The following is a 19,266-nucleotide window of genomic DNA, read 5'->3' on the forward strand; positions in this document are numbered from 1 at the left end:
TTCTTGGACTTAGGACATAAGAATCACAGTTACACATTTTAGCATTGCACTCACGGTACCGTTAACCATAGAGAAGCTCTGCCTCAGCTCCACGATCGCTGTATCGCCTGGAGCTCAACCTCAGCTCGTTGTCAGGCTTCCACCACTGCTCAAGTCCGTGCGCGTAGTGGTAGCTCGAATTCTTCCATAGCCTCGCCGACGGCAAGAGGTGTGGGCGCACTCGCTGGTCCTCGCCGCTCTCGGCGGGGTCGGTGCTGTGAAAGGATATGAGCATGTCACGGAGAGACAGCTTCATGGCCACCTCGGCGACGGGCCGGAGCCGGTCCAGCATCTTCTGCCGCTGCTCGAAGTAGTCGATGAAGCCCTGGCAGACGATGTCCCTCTCGTGGACGTACAGCTCGGGCACCCACGGCGCCAGCGTCTGGAACAGCGGCTCCATGTCCCTCTCCTGTCGCTTCAGCACCGTCGACCCCAGCGCCGCCTTCACGTTCACGGCCTAGCTCGTCGGGTACACGACCCTCTTGGCGACCCTCCGCAGGGCCTGCGGCAGCATGCTGGGCGCCAGCGACACCTGCGGCGGGTTGAATTGGAACGTCGGGAGGTAGCACCCCTTGGCGGCCATGTCGCGCCCGACGTTCAGCGCGATGGACGCGCCGAGCTAGTGGCCCACGAGCCAGACGGCGGCGGGGGCGACATGGCTGCCGTCGGCGACGGAGTCCAGGAGCCTGCCGACCTCTTTACGGGCGTCGCGGAAGCGGCCGCAGCCGTGCTGCTTGTTGGCAAGTATCCGGAGGTTCAGGTGCATGTCGCAGAAAACCGTGTGCTGATGCTGCTGCTCGTGCTGGTGCTGGTGCCGCCGGAGAATGGTTCCCCGGAAGGCCACGATGTAGCGTGGAGCCGACGGGTGGCGGAGCACGCCGCCGGCCGGGGGCACGTGCTCTAGGATGGCTCCGTAGATGGAGCATGGCCGGTGGGCTCCGAAGGAGGAGGACAGCCTGGTCATGGTCTCGCAGAGCAGGCACTCGCATTCGTACCTGATCGTTTTGAGCCGCCGGAAGTTGAAGCTCTCCCACCACGCCGGCGCGAGAACCTCGCCGGTGTGCGTCCTGTTCATGTACTCGTCGCTCTCCATGGCGTAAGTCCCATTAACGATGCAGGCGGCGATACAGCGGCGGTGCTCGTGGCTGTCCCTGATGAAATCTTAAAACGCGGTCGTCAATCGTCGGCAACGCAATGCTACTGCCTACTGATTCATACGTACGTGAAATAAAATTAAAGGTAGACATGCACCAAACCCAACACTTAACAGCGCAGCACGCCATGCATTGCCATGTCTGTTCTCTACTACCCATAAGCCCATACCAGTTAACGTTTATCATGGTCGCCGGAGAAGAACCCGACCCAATTTTCACCGTCATATGCTTCGGGCCGGAGTCCGTAAATACATATGAGTCCATCGTGCAATGCAGTCGAGCCGAGGATAGGAATACCGAATACCGATCGGCAGACGTGCAGTGCAGTAGACTAGTGTGTGCTGCTAGCCTGTTTGTTGCTTCTGATTTGGCGTGAAAGAGCTAGCACTGTATCTGATGCATATTTATACACAGGGACGGGCTTGTTTTTTCCCTGCGAGAAAGGAATAATGACTGATTTTTATTAGCTGTAGAAGCTACTAGAAATAGCAAGATAAGTAAAATTTTACTACGCTTGGAAATAATGAGGGCCCTCCGTTTCGTTAGATCGGATGGTTTAAAAATACGGTAATGCTTCGACTCGAACCTCCGACGTTCCGGATGCGCGTCAGATAAGACTCGACCGAGCCGCGAGCGACGCGCCCCCCGGCTCCTTATCCGTTCCAATCCCGTCCCCCGTGACCCCCCGCGCCCACTCTCTGCTCCGCTCGCCCGCTCCCCCTCTCCGCTCTTCCGCGCTCCTGCGCTCGCTGCTGCTCTCCGGGACGGACGCCACGCTCGCATCCAGCTCGCTGCCGCCCCGCCTGTTCGCGCTTCCTCCCTCCCTCACTCCCTCCCTCCCTCCCTCGCTCCGCGACCTCCATGTCACCGGAGAGGAGGATGACGGCGACGGCTTCCGGCAAGGTAGGTGGGTTCTTCTCTGGATCTGAGCCATCCTCCTCCTACTACTCCTCCTCTGGATCTGAGCTATCCTCCTTCTTCTCCTCCTCCTCCTCTAGATCCGGATCTGAGGGACGCGGCGGTGGCTAGGGTTCCGGGGAGGTCTGTTGCAGTAGGCTTGTTTTGCTGTTGCAACAAGTAATTTTTTCTTTGTTTCATTAGTCTTTTTTTATGTTGCATCTCGCATCGCGCTTTGTTTCTCTTATTGCAGTAGCTTTGGTTTGCTGTTGCAACAAGTAAATTTTCTTTGTTGCATTAGTCTTTTTTTTCTGATGCTGCATCTCGCATTTCCTTTTTTGTTTCTGTTGTTGCAGTAGCGTTGTTTTGCTGTTGCAACGAGTAATTCTTCTTGGTTGCATTAGTCTTTTTTTCTGATGTTGCATCTCGTATTGCAGTAGCTTTGTTCTTTTTGTTGCAGTCGCTTTTGTTCTGATGTTGCTGTAGACTTGTTCTGATGTTTGATCTCGCATTGCACTTTGTTTGATGTTACAAACAATTTTTCTAACGGGAGCACGGTGAGGATGCGACACACCTAGCGTGGACGCGGCGGGGGGATGAGCGGGGCGACGGGATGGCGGGGGACGGGCGGCGCGGCGGGATGGGGGACGGGCGGTGTGGTGGGATGGGATGGCTGGGGGACGGACGGCACACAGTGGAATCTCCTGCGGGGGCGAGGCAAACAGATGGAGATGGGAATGGGGATGGGGATAAGGTGCGGAAGCGCGAGGTGTGGGCGTGTCGGGTCATGCGTGGGGGCATTCGATGGAAGCGGCTCCCATGCATGCGTCTGGGGGCGGTTTGGTTGCGGGCGGGCGCACATGCAGGGGCATCAGCGCGAGCGTCCGGACGCTAGCGCCCGGATCGGACATCCGGACGTCCAGGCGCTAGCAGTTCCAAAAAAACTAGATAGGAGGAACTAACAGCCTGTTCGTTTGGCTGTGGCTTGTCGTAAACGATCGTAAATTTTCAGCCGGAACATTATTTTTCTCTCACACAAACCAGCCAGCAGTACTTCTTCACGAACCAGCCAACCGAACATGATGTTAAGTGATGGGCCCGGAAAAAAAAAAGTGGACCCGAAGCTGGTTTCTAAACAAATTTGAAGGATATAACAGTATTTTAACTGTCTCACGAGCTGCTTCTCTGAATCCAGAAAAGAAACTGCTTCTCATCTCACATGATCTGCTTCTCATCTCCTCCGCGCGCTCTCTCTCTCTCTCGTTTATCGTCGAGCCGGCGACCTGGGAGGCGGCGAGGCAGGGCTCACCAGCGCGGCCCCCGGTGGGCAGGCTCCGCACCTCTCTCCCTCTCCTAGCGCGCGGGGGCTCACCGGCTCACGAGCTCTGGTCCAGCTCCGGCGGCAGATGCCCCAGGCCTCCAGCTCGGGCGTCGGCGCATGCGCATCCGAGGTGAGCGGTAGCGGCTGCTGCTCCAGCTCGGGTCGTCGGCTCCAGTTCCAACCTCCAGGTCTAGGCGAGCAAGCAAGCGTCGTAGGCTATGGCCAAGCTTCAGCTCCACGCATCCGCCTTGAGCTTTCAATTCTTAACTTTTAAAGAGTATCTGCTGCTACTGCATGTCAATTGAAGATTCATGAACACAATGACCTGTGTCAATAGTATTGGAGCTGTCTACTACTGTGTGTTAGTACATTGGATGCACCTATCACGTATATCTCTTGTGATTTAGCTTGTCTGGCTTCTTTTGGTTGAATTTGTTGGCAATCTCTGGTTACACAGACATTCGAGCTTGAACCTTCGTTCCCTAGACAGATTATTATTCTTGGTCTGTGTATCCGATTAATGGAAATATTGGCCCTGCAGCTGAGGCAAATGTGAGGGTTCTCTTTTAATTTCTATGATACATTCCATAGTCCTCAGTTATCATGTAAGTAAAGGCTGTCTCTGAGGCCTGTTAAGGCACAATCTATAGCCTCCAACAGAGTATTTATATGTAAGACCTATTTTGGGTGCCAGGAGAGACATAACTTAAATCTGATTATCCTCTCTCCTGGAGATCCATTTATAAAAAATGGTTGTCTTTTGGGTTTTGTTGTTGGAGAAGACCAAAAATAGATATTGAACCATTTGTCTATAGCGCTACCTAAAGGACGAATGTGTCTCGTAATTTGGGTCGCTGTTGTTAAAGACAGTCTAACTAGTTTCACTCGGGCTCTGCAAATGAGCTGGCAACTACCAGGATTGAGACAATACGAGTAACATTTTGTTAATTGGAGTTGTAACATCATGGCGCCGTAATGAATTTAGAGAAAAATAAAGTTCCCTCTAAATTAGGTGATGCTTAAGCAGCGCATCACTTTGCTTCTTGTTTCAGAGGCGTCGGTAACGGGTTCATGTTATCAACGGATATTTGGGGATCCTGCCGCGGCAGATATTGTGCTCACCTGCGGCGCTAAATGTAACACACCAAGTAGGTGTATCAGGTAATTCTGCTGCACTTAAGGGTTGCATTCTTTCTGCTCTGGATGTATGTTGCATCAAGAATCAAGAACTTCAGACTTACTAATGACTACATCATACACGCACAAGCATAAAGGATTAGAGTATTTTATAGCTGAACACAGTTTAGTTTAGCTGCCAGGTGAATCACACTGAAATTGACATTTACAAGTTCGGTGCATGTCTTACATCAAGGATTGAATTTTCCACTAAATTGTGAGGAATCACACAAAACAAATCTAGGCAGTAGGATCGCTACACGGCTTGTAAATAGAGGAAGGTAGCAATCTTCAGTGGGCTCCAGGAATCACATAGCCTGGACTCCAGAGGAAGAAGGGCCGGTACAACTGAAAAGAAAACGGAAAGGAAGGTTAACTAACAGTATGTCCGAGACATCAAAGTCATGGAGACATACAAGACGATGCAGCGCATGAAAGCAACATTTCAGATAAATTAATCGAAGATATATGCTCCTACTGCACCTGCCAAGTTGTTGCAAACATCATGGAACTAACTGATCAGTGACTACAGTCACAAGCCAAATAATTATGCAGTTACATATTTTGTACTACCAGCTTGGAAGAAAAAAAGAGACTCAATTAACAGATCCAACTTGAATTAGCAGAACATAAGTTAACTGCTCAGTTTAAAAATTGAGGAACTAGTCATAATATGCAACTAGCATTAGGATATATTTAACATGGCAGAAAGGAATTCTAATCTTGACTGTTGAATTCTGCAAACTCTGATTAACAAAGCCTTTTAATTACCGAGCACACAAGTCCTGCAACTACTTTTGTGAAGACACAGTGCAGCTGTACTTCATAATTAAGAGTAGCTTTGAAGCAAACAAATCTGAATAAGAAAAATTTTAGATAAACTTGCATACCCTTTAACCACTAAGTACAAGATGATGGCACATGCTCCTTGACAACATGGATTCGACAACAGTTCGAATCTAACATGCTTACATGTAATCAGGGTAAGCTAGCTCGAAAGACCAATTAGTATAATCCTCAATACCTCAATATGGTTTGTGAATGAAACTTGGAAGGCTAACAGACCAGCTAAAGTTGCCAGGCTAAATTACAGAAGCCACTGGAGTGGAGGAGCATTATATATCTAGATCACTTTGGCAACATTAATCTCTTCTTACAAGAAGACCATGAGCATTACATCAATGTACAAGGCTAAGGTTTGAGTAGCTGAATCTGCCATTTAATAACTAACACACAGAACCACTAACTCATCCATGCGACAACTGAAAACAACAAAATTGCACCGCAACACTAATGATGATGCTCTCATAAAGATTTGTACCTTAACCCTTTTTTCTTAGTGAACGATCGTACACGCATGTATGTCTCTGTACATTTACACAGCCAACAAGCAAAGGGGGTTAGCTGCTCAATTCACTTCAGATGGTATCTTTCTAATTCCTGTGCTACTTAATCATTCTGCATCTGAGAGCACTCATATCTCTGCCAATGCCCTCCTCTATTGAATTTTCATCAACTCACTACATCTAGTAACGATTCACTTACAGCCTAAACAGATAATTTAATCAAGCTAGGGATTTAAGATCCATGGAATTGATAATTTTTCACGCTTCTACCTATTGCCAAAATGATGGAAGATGAATCTAGTGATTGACACTGATGCAGATGAGGAGTAGGCAAAGGCAGAGATATCATACATGTAGGACGACGAGCACCTGCAAGCGCACCCCTCCGTCCTCCGCGACAAGGCCAAGCGCAGAAGGGCAGGCCTCCTGCCACCAATCCTGTCCCCACCTCTCTGCTGCAGCCGTCGGTTTATTGCAGCAGGCAGCCGGCGGTGACCCACACAGGTGGGCGGTGGCGAGCCTAGGGAGGCGCGTGGTGGTGGTGAGGGGGCCGCGGCCCTAGGGCAAGGTGTGCGGCGACCCTAGGGAGACGCGGTGGTGAGGACTGCGCCGACGCGATTGGCGGCGAGGCAGGCGACGAGCCGGCGAGCAGGGAGGCGGCGAGGCGGCGGCGCAGGGAGCAGCGATATCTTGCGAGTCGCGACGCACGGAGCAGCTTCTATGGAATTGGGTTAGGGAGTCAGAGATTAAGCGCAGAAGTACTAAACTACCCTTAACTATAATTAATTAATTTTCCTAATTAATATCTGCGGCAATTAATTTTGACGGGAGGAGATAAAATGCACAAGTTGCAAGCAGATAAAAATGTTTTTCCTGTAAACAATAATTCCACTAAGGGGAGTGAGGACTGAGGAGTACTCCGATATAAGATAAAGATGGAGAATAGACAAGTACTCAAGGGATGCATTTGGATTGACAAACGGAGCCATGCGGAATCATTGGAACCTAACAATATTGTTTGGCAAACCAACCATCAAGGATTGAATCGGTGCGGCACCAAACCGATCTTCTTGGCCTTCTGCCCTCCAGACATTGACCCACGATGGATCAACTGATTCTGGATGGAACCATACTGCAATCCAGACAGGTTGTAAGTGTGGTGGTAAAATTGTGGGTGCATGACTTCACTCACCGTGATTCAATAATTATTAGTTGGTGTCCATATAATATATGAAAGATAAAATGATCATGGTGCATCCTGATTAATGCTGATGTTGAAAAGATTAATAATTACATACACATCCTACATTAGAGCAATGTCAATAATAGAGCCAAGTGCATGGCTATAAATCAAGTTATAAGAGCTAAGCTATACAATAGTTAGTCTTCTATTTGTCTACAAACTTTGTATATTATTATACGTTTTCATTCTTTTTCCTATTCCTCCTCACATACATCCTTATTGAGACCCACCACTGCCTATGTTTCCATGCTGAGCTTGTTTCTTGCACAAGAGCCAAGATCTATTATCTCTCCTTTTTTTTTCTTATTCACATCAACAAAAATGCTAACTAGCTTCACTATAAAACAATTGCTGTACTTACTCTTATACGGGTTTGGGGGCGAGGCTCAAATTTCCTCGGAGAGTGGGTTTTGGGTTACCTACACATCCTACACGGCTGTGTGTGTGTGTGTGTGGCCATGTCCCTGTGGAGAAGAAAAACAATACGGGTAGGTCTGAGCTGAAGTAGAAGACTAAGACAACTAGACAAGAGACTCGATGGAGAATCAATAGCTGGTATGGTCACCTAACAAAGATATTACTTTTAATTAGGCCCTGATGAGCAGCATCTCCCTGAATTACCTCAATCTACTATAAAATTCGAAAGCACTTAAAAATATCTTGTGTAGTGGACACTTGATATTTTTTTTTTAGAGTTCAAGGACATTCGCCCCGGCCTTTCAATTAACATCAAAATACCATGAGTTATTATAGCACAGGAGTTTTAATCCAGAAAAGCGTCCACCAGGACTAAGCCAACCACAATAGAAACAGACTGAAAATTCTAAAGATGTAACTAACAGCTAACTCCGCCAAGGCACTATAACCAACATATCTTCACGCCAAGTTAAGCGAGATGTTCAGTCACTGGATCTTCAGGCAACTTGTGCTTCCAGGCCACATCTTCAACATCTCCTCTGTGGAACTTTAGGTGATGCTTTGGTTCACATAAGGGAGCCAGAGGGTCTTGCCTTCTGCTGATTTGATCTTGTAGATGTACTCCATCAGCAAATCCTTCTTGTCGGTTGGACAAAGAATAATCCAGTTCAGTAAAAGCCCAGAAATCCTAAAAAGGAGCATTTCCATGCTTCTCTAGCCAATTCTCTGAAGACAAAGGTCATTTCTAAGTTTCCAAACAGACCAAATGACAGCTGAGGTAATCATATTCAAAATGCAATGCTTCTTATTGCTTAGCCATATTATCCATGTGCATGTTTTATTTCACTGATTTTGAGAATAGGGTATACTTTTGTGCTTTATTTAAGACCTGTAGACCGTAGAGTACTAAAGCGGTTATACACTACTACAGAAGTTAACTGTAGGGGCGGTTCTAGAGCCTCTGTAGGGGCGGCTGCGCCAGCCGCCCTTCCCAGGGTGTTCCTACAGAGGGTGCCTCTGTAGGGGCGGTTTCCTGACCGCCCCTGCAGTGCCCTGGCTGGTAATATCAGCCGCCTCTGTAGTGGACTTCTATAAGGGCGGCTGTATCACCAGCCGCCCCTGCTGTGTGTATTTGTAAGCAAAAAAAAATTCAAATTCAAATCTGACCACATATATATATATATATATATATATATATATATATATATATATATATATATATATATATATAATTCAAATTCGAATCTGACCGCCACAAATACAAATGTTTGTGCTTGATCTGTACATATTAGCTGGTCCCGGCATTGGGAATTCGACAACATGACATCCTCCTATACTATGTGTTCACATATTACACAAGTCTATCTCCTAGCTATATTGAGTCCAGAGGAGTATAATACTAACTACACAAAAGAGGTTAACTGTACGCTTTGCCTTTTCATTCCAGATTAATGTTGTTGCCATTGCCTTAGTTGCCAACTTGCCAATCTCTATTATGAGAACCAAAAGCTTCATTTTCAGCATGGGATGACTCAGTAACCTACAAGGATGATTCAACTTCAGTTAATTGTGGGTGCATGACTTCACTCACCGTGATTCAATAATTATTAGTTGGTGTCCATATAATATATGAAAGATAAAATGATCATGGTGCATCCTGATTAATGCTGATGTTGAAAAGATTAATAATTACATACACATCCTACATTAGAGCAATGTCAATAATAGAGCCAAGTGCATGGCTATAAATCAAGTTATAAGAGCTAAGCTATACAATAGTTAGTCTTCTATTTGTCTACAAACTTTGTATATTATTATACGTTTTCATTCTTTTTCCTATTCCTCCTCACATACATCCCTATTGAGACCCACCATTGCCTATGTTTCCGTGCTGAGCTTGTTTCTTGCACAAGAGCCAAGATCTATTCTCTCTCCTCCTTTTTTTTCTTATTCACATCAACAAAAATGCTAACTAGCTTGACTATAAAACAATTGTTGTACTTACTCTTATACGGGTTTGGGGGCGAGGCTCAAATTTCCTCGGAGAGTGGGTTTTGGGTTACCTACACATCCTACACGGCTGTGTCTGTGTGGCCATGTCCCTGTGGAGAAGAAAAACAATACGGGTAGGTCTGAGCTGAAGTAGAAGACTAAGACAACTAGACAAGAGACTCGATGGAGAATCAATAGCTGGTATGGTCACCTAACAAAGATATTACTTTTAATTAGGCCCTGATGAGCAGTATCTCCCTGAATTACCTCAATCTACTATAAAATTCGAAAGCACTTAAAAATATCTTGTGTAGTGGACACTTGATATTTTTTTTTAGAGTTCAAGGACATTCGCCCCCGCCTTTCAATTAACATCAAAATGTTAGATTGATCTCCCAACCAATAAGTCCAACGGCCTATTGGGCCTTGGTCACGCGCTCTGATCGGGGGCGCCCAACCCTACATGGTTGGTGGGCCCCCGTCGCACTGCGCTATATATAGAGGTGGGGGGCGGCGGCTCGAGGTACGAGGTTCACCGTGAGCCGCAAACCCCACCGACAAACCCTAGACCAATCTAAGAGGGCGCACAGCCAGCGACGGGAAGCTCCACTGACTTCGCCATCGTCACTGCTACGCCGTCCGTCTGCACTGCATCGACGTCCGTGCCACCTCTACTCCACCCGTCGCTGCCTTCATCACCGAAGCTGACATGGCCAGCTCCACGACTCCCTCCGAGGGCTCAGGTTCAACACCAGCACCCCTCTCCTCATCTCTCTGTTCATCCCGTATTCAAAGAAACGAACCCTAGATCTACTGCTAGAGATCCTAAATGAACTTAACAATGGTATCAGACGCCTGCCTAGTCGTAGATCTGGATCGGGGAAGAAGAGAAAATTGAACCCTAACTCTAAATCAGGTTCGGGAAAAGAAAAGAAAAGTTACCCGAGAAGAAATCAAATCGGGGAAAAAGAAAACAGTGGCCATCCAAACCCTAACCCTAACCCAGGAAGGGGAAGAAAGGGAAGAGGGTAGCCTACCTCGCAGTTGCACGGCACTACAGTCACGCCAGCGCGTGGGGAAAAGATAGGCCGACCGGGGGCACAGCTCGCCGGGATCCGGCGCCCGCTCGGTGACTGACTGAGAAAGAAAAAGAACTGATTTCAAATCAGAAAAGCATCCAAAATCCAATCAAAACCCTAACCCTAGCATGAACAGAGAAAGGATGGAGGGGAAGGGATCCTACCCGGGTTCTCTCTCCCACCGTCGTCACCGCCATGGTGCGGGAATGGGACCGCGCCGCCTCTGCGCGCGGGACAGAGCCGAGATCCGCCGCGGTCATGGCAAAAGGGCACCACCATGCGGCCCCTCGATGGCAGCGTGCTCAGCCTAGGGCGAGCACGCACGCCGGCGAGAGGGCACTGAGCGGAGCCCCTCCTTTTCTTCTTCCTTGGCCACCGCGGACGGCTGCTGCTGCGGCTGTTCCACGAGCGGTGCTGGGTGGAGAGAGGAACGGGAGAAAGAAATGAGGGAGGGGATGCGGATCTACTGCGGCGGGGCATCACCTCACCGGCGAGGTGGCCGGGCGGCGGCGCCACCATCCTCTGGCCACCACGGCTACGCTGAGGAAAAGCTAAAGTGAAATGGAGGTTAGGGTTTCAGGGGATCGTCGCTGCTACCGATTTTATTCCTCCGAAATATGTGCTGTGCCGTCGGATCTCGTTGCCCTGAGATCAACGGCCAGGAGGGCTCGGGCCTCTTTTGGCCTAGGCGGGCGATGCTGCTCGGCCGAAATCCCGGCCCAGGCCCAGGTTGCGGCCTGGGCGCGGGGGAGCGCGCTGAAAGCCGCTGCAGCCGTAGGCCATGGGCCGCATTTCGCTGGGCCGCGCGCACTGTTGCTGGATTGGGCCGAAATGGCCAAACAAATAGTACAGTCATAGTTTTTTGATTTTCTTATTTTCCAGAAAACAATTTGATCAATTTGAATTGAATTTTTATGATAATTTTCTGTACAAAATTTATCCAACGATATTTTTTGTTTAGTAAATAGTAAAGTTGCTTCTGGAAAATAGGAAAATGATTATTGAATGTTAATGTTTCCGCTGCGTATTTAAAGTAATTATGGACTTTTAATTAAATTCGAACCAACGGGAGAATTTGATTTTAAGAGACAAGAGATAAATATGAGTTGATTATGATATTGTTATTTTCTGACCAACGTTGTTAATAGCAATATTATAATTTTAATGATTATGCATTATTTCTATTTCTGCCCAACGGTGATGTAGATTTAATGTATAAAATAATTGTATGTTTTAATTTTGACCAACGTTAAACTAAGGCATGCAATTATTGTTGTTATTATTTGTATTCTCACACTATTTGAATTGTGTTTTCAGGAGGATACAACTTGATGAGTTGTATCAAAGAGATCCCCACTCTAAAAGGTGATAACTATATTGAGTGGAAGAAAAAGATGGACCTGGCTTTCATCCTCGCTGAGGTGGACTAGGTTGTTACCACACCGTGCCCCAGAGAACCTGTGGCACCGGTGAGGGAAACTGATGAGACTGATGCTGCATGGCAGAACAGAGAGTGGGACTTTGCTCCCGTAAAGATGTCTTTTGATCTAAAAAACAGAAAGTGGGTCACAGCCAATAAGAAATGCTTGGCTGTGATAAAGAATACAATTGAGCCTGCAATAGTGGGTTCAATTCCAGACTGTGACACGGTCACAGAGTACCTAGAAAGAATAAAGAGTCAGTTCACTGGCTCTTCAAAGACATATGCAACCCAGCTGATCAAGCAGCTGGTAACAGAAAGGTACTCTGGTGGTGGCAGTGGCATTAGAGAGCACATACTGAGAATGAGCAATCTAGCATCTAAGCTCAAACCAATGGATTTGGCACTCAAGGATGAGTTTCTTATTCATTTGATTTTTGCTTCTTTGCCCAAAGAATTTGACACCTTTGTTGTTAATTACAACATACAACCTGAAAAATGGGATTTAGAAAAGCTCATAGCCATGTGTGTGCAGGAGGAGAAAAGAATAAAAATTTCACAAGGTGGTACTGTCAACTACCTAAAAGATAAGAAAAAGAACTATAATAACAGTTCTTCCTCCAAGTCATCTGGAAAAGGTCCCATGCAACCGTCTCAGAACAAGCAATTCCCAGTGGATAAAGACCAGTGTCTCTACTGTAAGAAGATGGGACATTATAAAAAGAATTGTCCCGATTTCTTAAAGATGATTATAAAAAATAAAGGTGAGAACATCATTACATTTATAAATGAATCCTTGTATGTAAAGTTTTCAAAATTTACTTGGTGGATTGATTCAGGCGTAACTATTCATGTTGTTAATTCATTACAGAGATTTCGTTCGATGAGAACTTTGCAAAGAAGCGAAAGTTTCATTAAAGTCGCAAATGGAGTACAAGCAGATGTTGAGGTCATTGGCGATCTTCCTCTAGAGCTTGCTGATGGCTTCATACTTTTTCTTCGAGATTTTCTTTATGTACCTTCTTTGCAAAGAAACTTGATTAGTGTATCAAAGTTGGACCATGATGGTTATGATTGCCATTTTGGAAATGGCAAATGTCAGATATTGTTTAATAATAAATGTGTTGGTCTTGCCTTCTGACAAGACGAGCTTTATTTGTTATCACTTCGTGAAAATGTGAATTTCGTATGTGATGTGAATGAGAATGTATCCTCATCGAACAATGCACACAGAAAACGAAAGAGAGCTCACGATGCGTTGTCGAAATTATGGCACTGTCGTTTAGGCCATATTTCGAGAGGGAGAATAGAAAGACTAGTTAAGAATGATATTTTTTCTCCATTAGAGCTCTCAGATTTAGAACAATGTAGAGATTGCATAAAAGGAAAGTATGTAAAGAAAATTAAGAAAGATGCCAAACAAAGCGCAGGAATTCTACAAATTATTCACACAGACATATGTGGTCCTTTTCCTGTGAAAAGTGTGGATGGTTATGATTCATTCATAACATTCACAGACGATTACTCTCGCTTTGGCTATATTTATCCAATTAAAGAAAGAACAGAAGCGTTGGATAAATTCAAAATATTTAAAGCAGAAGTTGAAAATCAGCATGATTTAAAGATTAAGATAGTCAGGTCTGACCGTGGGGGAGAGTACTACGGTCGACATACCTCATATGGACAAATTCCTGGATCTTTGCAAGGTTCTTACAGGAGAATGGTATAGTCGCCTAGTATTCAACACCGGGCAAACCTCAGCAGAATGGAGTAGCTGAAAGGCGTAATCGTACCCTGATGGATATGGTGCGTAGTATGATAAGTTACTCCACTTTACCGATAAGTCTGTGGATGGAGGCATTAAAAACCGCCATTCATATTCTCAATAGAGTACCAAGTAAGTCGGTGCCCAAAACACCGTATGAGTTGTGGACAGGAAGAGTACCCTCACTTAACCACTTGCGTGTGTGAGGGAGCCCTGCTAAGGCTAAAGTTTTTAACTCAAACATTGGGAAGCTAGATCCCAAAACAGTGAGTTGCCATTTCATTGGCTACCCAAAAAAGTCAAAAGGTTTTCGTTTCTACTGTCCTAACAGATATACAAAGTTTGTGGAAACGAGACACGCTGTCTTCCTAAAGGATGAAATGATTAGGGGGAGCATGGTAGCTCGAGAAATTGACCTTGAAGAGAAGCGGGTGTATGCACCCACTCCGATCATTCATGAGTTATTTTTCTCACTACCTGTTATTACTACACCGATAGTACAAGATACTATGGTGCCAGCACCTGTTGTTATCCCGCCTGTGGCAATAATGAATGATGATGAGGAACCTGTTCCTCAGGATCCTATAGAAACTATTGCCACACATGAGGGGGAGCAACAACAGCCTCAAACAGAAAATGTGTCAATTGAGGAGGCCCCTAGAAGGTCTCAAAGAGTCAGAAAATCAACTATTCCTGCTGATTATGAAGTGTACAACACTGAAGAATTTTAAATGGAGGATGATCCCACCTCATTTGAAGAAGCCATGAAAAGTGGTCATTCATCAAAGTGGCTTGAGGCCATGGAAGATGAAATGAGATCAATGAATGCAAATAAAGTTTGGGATTTGGAGATAATTCCTAAAGGAGCCAAAACAGTAGGCTATAAATGGGTCTACAAAATAAAACTTGACTCTCAAGGGAATATAGAGAGATATAAAGCCCGATTTGTGGCAAAAGGCTTTACACAAAGAGAAGAGATTGATTACAATGAGACATTTTCTCCAGTATCATGTAAGGATTCATTCAGAATCATAATGGCATTAGTGGCACATTACGATTTAGAATTACATCAGATGGATGTAAGACGGCATTTCTCAACAGAGACTTAAAAGAAAATGTTTACATGGCACAAGCGAAAGGTTTTGTCATGGAAGGAAAAGAATGTTTAGGATGCCGCCTAAAGAAATCCATTTATGGATTAAAAACAAGCTTCAAGACAGTGGTACTTGAAGTTTGATCAGACAATAAAGAATTTTGGGTTTTAAAGATAATATGAGGACAATTGTGTCTACGCAAAGTTTAAGAATGGGAAGTTTATCTTCCTTATCTTGTATGTGGATGATATCTTACTTTTCTAGTAGTGATGTCAGTCTACTACTGGAAACAAAGAAGTTTTTGTCCTCAAAAAATTTGATATGAAAGATCTTAGTGAAACTTCGTTCGTTCTAGGGAATCGAGATTCACTGAGATAGAAGTAAAGGGGTATTAGGACTGTCACAAAAGGCATACATAAAAAAAGTCTAAAGAAATTCAGTATGCACAAATGTAGTCTCTCACCTGCTCCTAGTCAAGGGCGACAGATATGGGGAATTAAAAAGCTCAAAATTCTACGAGTGGTTGCCTTTTGGTTAACAATAATAAGGTATGTTTGAGAGAGCTCTAGCTGCTCTACATCTACGAAAAACAACTCTAGATTCACATTTCCAAGGCAAATGTCTTAGCTCCACGAAATCTAAATCCACCAAAATTCAGATTTTGTGTGTGTGGGTGGGTGGGTGTGTGGTGAGTCCCTCCTGACTGCTAGTTTATGGTGCTATGTTTGTGATGAATTAATGAGCAATTTGGAGTGTATTTAATATCTAGGTTGTCAGATTTAGTTATTCTAGTTTGCTATGTTTGGGGGTTTGATGTACCGTGGGAAGCTTGTGAAAAATCTGGAAATTCTTCTTTGGGTAGAGTGATTGGACTATACTGTGGTTGGATTGTATGGAATTCAGCAGTTCAGATCTTAATTTGTTAAAGCGAGGATGCCACTTCTTCTAAAGCAAGTGAATGGAGTATGAGTTGGACGTTTTGAGTCTCTGTTTGATGTGATGACTCATGTTCACTGTATTATGAACGTTAGTGTACATTATCTAAACTCAAACATTTGAAATTGATGTAACCTGTAATCTAGTGATAGCGATTTTTGTTTGGGTTGTCTTGACAACAGAGTGATTAGTGTGCTGTGAATCAGACTATGTGGGGATGCACATTTAGTGTTTGATCGAATAATTGGTTTTTGGGTGAGCAGTCGGGACTCATCAAATAGCCAGGGCACCCAATTTTATATTACTTCTACTGTCCCACATGTGAATCATGACACAAAAGAGAAAGGAAGGTACACGTCAAGAATCTTGCTGAAATGAATATGTGTAATCATGGACATGGCGGGACTACGGTTTAAGTAGTACTACTCTGTAGCAAACTGCGGGTGGGTCTATTGAGAAAAAGTAACTTGACAAAAGTAATATAACACTTAATTGCACCTTAGAAAACATAAACCAGTTGTGTCGAAAACTAATCATAATGTATCAAATATAGTTTTCATGATGACATTATTGTTAGGTCTCTTGCAATTTAGATTTAAAGTCCCGAAAGAAAATTGTGTAAATAAAAAAAATTGTGTAAATCTTGAAATACATCTAGTTACTCCCTCCGTTCTAAATTATAAGTCATTCTAGCCTCTCTAGGCACATTGTTTTTTGCTATGCACTAGATATAGGCTGTGTCTAGATACATAATAAAAGCTATGCATCTATAAGAGCCATAACGACTTATTATAATTTGGAATGGAGGGTATATATTTGAATATGAGGCATGAGTATGAATTTATTTATTTTTGATAAAAAATTACTTATAGCAATCTATCCAACAACAAAGCCTTTTAGTCCAATATTATTAGGTGATAACATCACTCTGTCCAATATTATTAAAACCTCTCTACAAGCAAGGCTTGTTGTTTAATTTGCACAGTGGGCTCCTTGTAAGATGACTCCTAGGGTTAGCCCCATATAAATTGATGACATATTTGATCAATTACTTTTGCTTTTGTGCTTCTCTTCTTTACTGGGCACCTTTGACTGCCTTAATTACAAGGTTGGTTTTGTGGGCATGTATGAAATATGTTTCTTTTGTAAAAGCTCAAAACAAATCATTATTACTAATATTATGTGGGAAAAGGTGTACTTGAATTAATCATATGGGAATAATGCATACCTTCTAATTCTGATAGGCCACGGTGATAAAGTGCAGCATTTTATCTGGCCTATCTATGCCTGCTTCAACTATTTGCATGAAGTGTTAATTAGGTTAAAGACTTAACATCATCAATGGCACTGAGTGACCAATGGCGTTGGGGTTAGAATTTTGTTGGACATGCATCAGGAGGGTTAGAAAAATCTGCCCTCATGGGAGCTTTGGTGGAATTTGATGACTTGACACCCTAGTACATGTTCTGGTTAAATTCACTTCTCTGTCATTTCTGTTTTTCATCTGTATTTAAGAAATATTAGGTAAGATTTGGCCCTCAAGTGCTAGATGATGTACCTTGAGGTCCATAAAGCTTTATAGAAAAAAGGCCTGCCAGATCATGGGCCTTCATTCAATCCTTATTATAAGACCATAGGGAGTGCATATATTATTTTTCTTAAGAGTGATAGTGTTTCAGGTCTTATACTTTCTATTTACTGAAGTTCTTTCGTAACAGAAATGATACGGGAATTGCTGCAGTGGAACCAAGCTCTTGTGAAAGAAGTTGATGACTAAGGCAGTACTCTTTTTCACTACATTGCATCTGTTGGAAATATTTCCGCAATGAAGCTCTTATTGCGCCGTGACAGTTCTCTAGCCTACAGGTCAGATTCAAATGGTTTATTTCCTGTACATATTGCTGCTAAAATGGGATACGGACAATTCATCTACGAGCTCTGTAGATTCTGCCCAGATTGTGACGAATTGCTTGACAGTAGAGGAAGAAATTTCCTACATATTGCTATTGAGCATAAGAAATGGAAAGTTGTTTGGTGTTTCTCTGGTACTGAAGATCTTGGAAGGATGGCGAATATCATGGATTCAGAAGGCAACACACCTCTGCATCTTGCAGTCAAGAATGCAGACCAGATGATAGTGAGCCTTCTTATGGCGACAAAAGGTGTACTGCCAAATACAGTGAACAACCAGGGCTTCACTGCCTTAGATCTTGCTGTACTGGCAACTGACAAAGGCATAAGTTACACTGGTAAGCCTCACCTAATCTCCTAGGACTGCATTCTTCTTTGCATCTTCTAATTCATGTTCTCGGTCGATTTTAAATTTATTTCAGTTTTTAACTTGTATAGTTTGATTTCCTGAAATGTTGATTTTCTTCTGGTAGAATCCTCAGGTCATCATACTCCGCTGCTTGGCATGGACTGGAGCTGTCCTTAGTCCTCGTCGCCTCGATCATTTCATGGATGAATTTGGCGTTGGCAGAACTTCTGGAAACGAGTTCAAGAAATTCACCAACATTGCACAGAACTTAATTGTTGGGTCTGTCCTTGTCTCAACGGTCACGTTTGCAGCAGTTTTCACTCTGCCTGGTGGCTACATATCGGATGGGCATCCACATGCCGGTGCACCAATTCTGTCGCACAGGTATACCTTCAAGGCGATCGTGATGGCAAACACACTCGCATTTGTCGGCTCCACGTTGTCCACCATCTGGCTCACCTATGCTGGGTCAGAACACGTCCATCCACTGCTTCGTGCAATCTACATGTTCCTCTCTGTAATTTCGATGGAGCAGGCAACGAGAAGTATGGTTATAGGGTTCGCATTGGGCGCATATGTCGTCTTGAGCCCTGTCAGCGAGCGGATTGCCATTGTGGTCTGCATGTCTACGTTCATGACGCTCTTGCTTCGCAACCCATCTAGCTGGCAGCTGTGGTTCCTGTTCATGCCGATTAAGAGGCGATTGGGATGGAAAGGAGCTTTCAAGACCCACTTGCCTCCGGAAACAAGGAGCCGTCTTACAGTAGGTGTTGGCTCCAATTTTGCTTGTCAATTCCTTCGGAGGATGCTTGGTATGTTATTTACGTACAGCTTTATCTTTCTGTTAGCATTGCTATGATGAGAATCACAATAGTGTGCCTCGGTGTAATATTCATGTTCCTTGGTGGAGCTGTATGTTTTGTACTTTTGTATATATAAAAAGTTCTTCCACGAGTGGTTGATTTAGTCCTAACGATTCTAATCATCTAATGAGATAGTGGAATTAAAAAGCTCAAAATTCTACGAGTGGTTGCCTTTTGGTTAACAATAATAAGGTATGTTTGAGAGAGCTCTAGCCGCTCTACATCTACGAAAAACAACTCTAGATTCACATTTCCAAGGCAAAT

General features: G+C 44.4%; 3 protein-coding genes and 1 long non-coding RNA gene across 4 annotated transcripts; 1 reads left to right on the forward strand and 3 right to left on the reverse strand.

Annotated features, from left to right (window-relative positions):
* Window positions 1-61: 61 nt before the first annotated feature.
* LOC136544405 (GDSL esterase/lipase At4g10955-like) lies at window positions 62-439 on the reverse strand. Its single transcript, XM_066536583.1, has one exon. The coding sequence runs from the start codon at window positions 437-439 to the stop codon at window positions 62-64; it is 378 nt and encodes a 125-aa protein (XP_066392680.1).
* A 219-nt stretch (window positions 440-658) lies between these two features.
* LOC136544406 (GDSL esterase/lipase At4g10955-like) lies at window positions 659-1,132 on the reverse strand. Its single transcript, XM_066536584.1, has one exon. It carries the CDS (start codon window positions 1,130-1,132, stop codon window positions 659-661), a length of 474 nt encoding a protein of 157 aa, XP_066392681.1.
* Window positions 1,133-4,682: 3,550 nt separating this feature from the next.
* LOC136546862 (uncharacterized) lies at window positions 4,683-6,699 on the reverse strand. The gene is made up of 2 exons (XR_010781441.1): window positions 6,285-6,699; window positions 4,683-4,935 (listed from the first exon to the last, which is right to left on the reverse strand). It is a non-coding gene; the product is annotated as an uncharacterized lncRNA (long non-coding RNA).
* A 10,915-nt stretch (window positions 6,700-17,614) lies between these two features.
* LOC136542401 (ankyrin repeat-containing protein At2g01680-like) lies at window positions 17,615-18,402 on the forward strand. The gene is made up of 3 exons (XM_066534803.1): window positions 17,615-17,745; window positions 17,824-18,128; window positions 18,264-18,402. Exons 1-3 carry the CDS (start codon window positions 17,705-17,707, stop codon window positions 18,314-18,316), a joined length of 399 nt encoding a protein of 132 aa, XP_066390900.1. The 5' UTR covers window positions 17,615-17,704; the 3' UTR covers window positions 18,317-18,402.
* The last annotated feature ends 864 nt before the right edge of the window (window positions 18,403-19,266 follow it).

The sequence above is a fragment of the Miscanthus floridulus genome, chromosome 3 (assembly GCF_019320115.1).
Source record: "Miscanthus floridulus cultivar M001 chromosome 3, ASM1932011v1, whole genome shotgun sequence".
NCBI lineage: Eukaryota > Viridiplantae > Streptophyta > Magnoliopsida > Poales > Poaceae > Miscanthus > Miscanthus floridulus.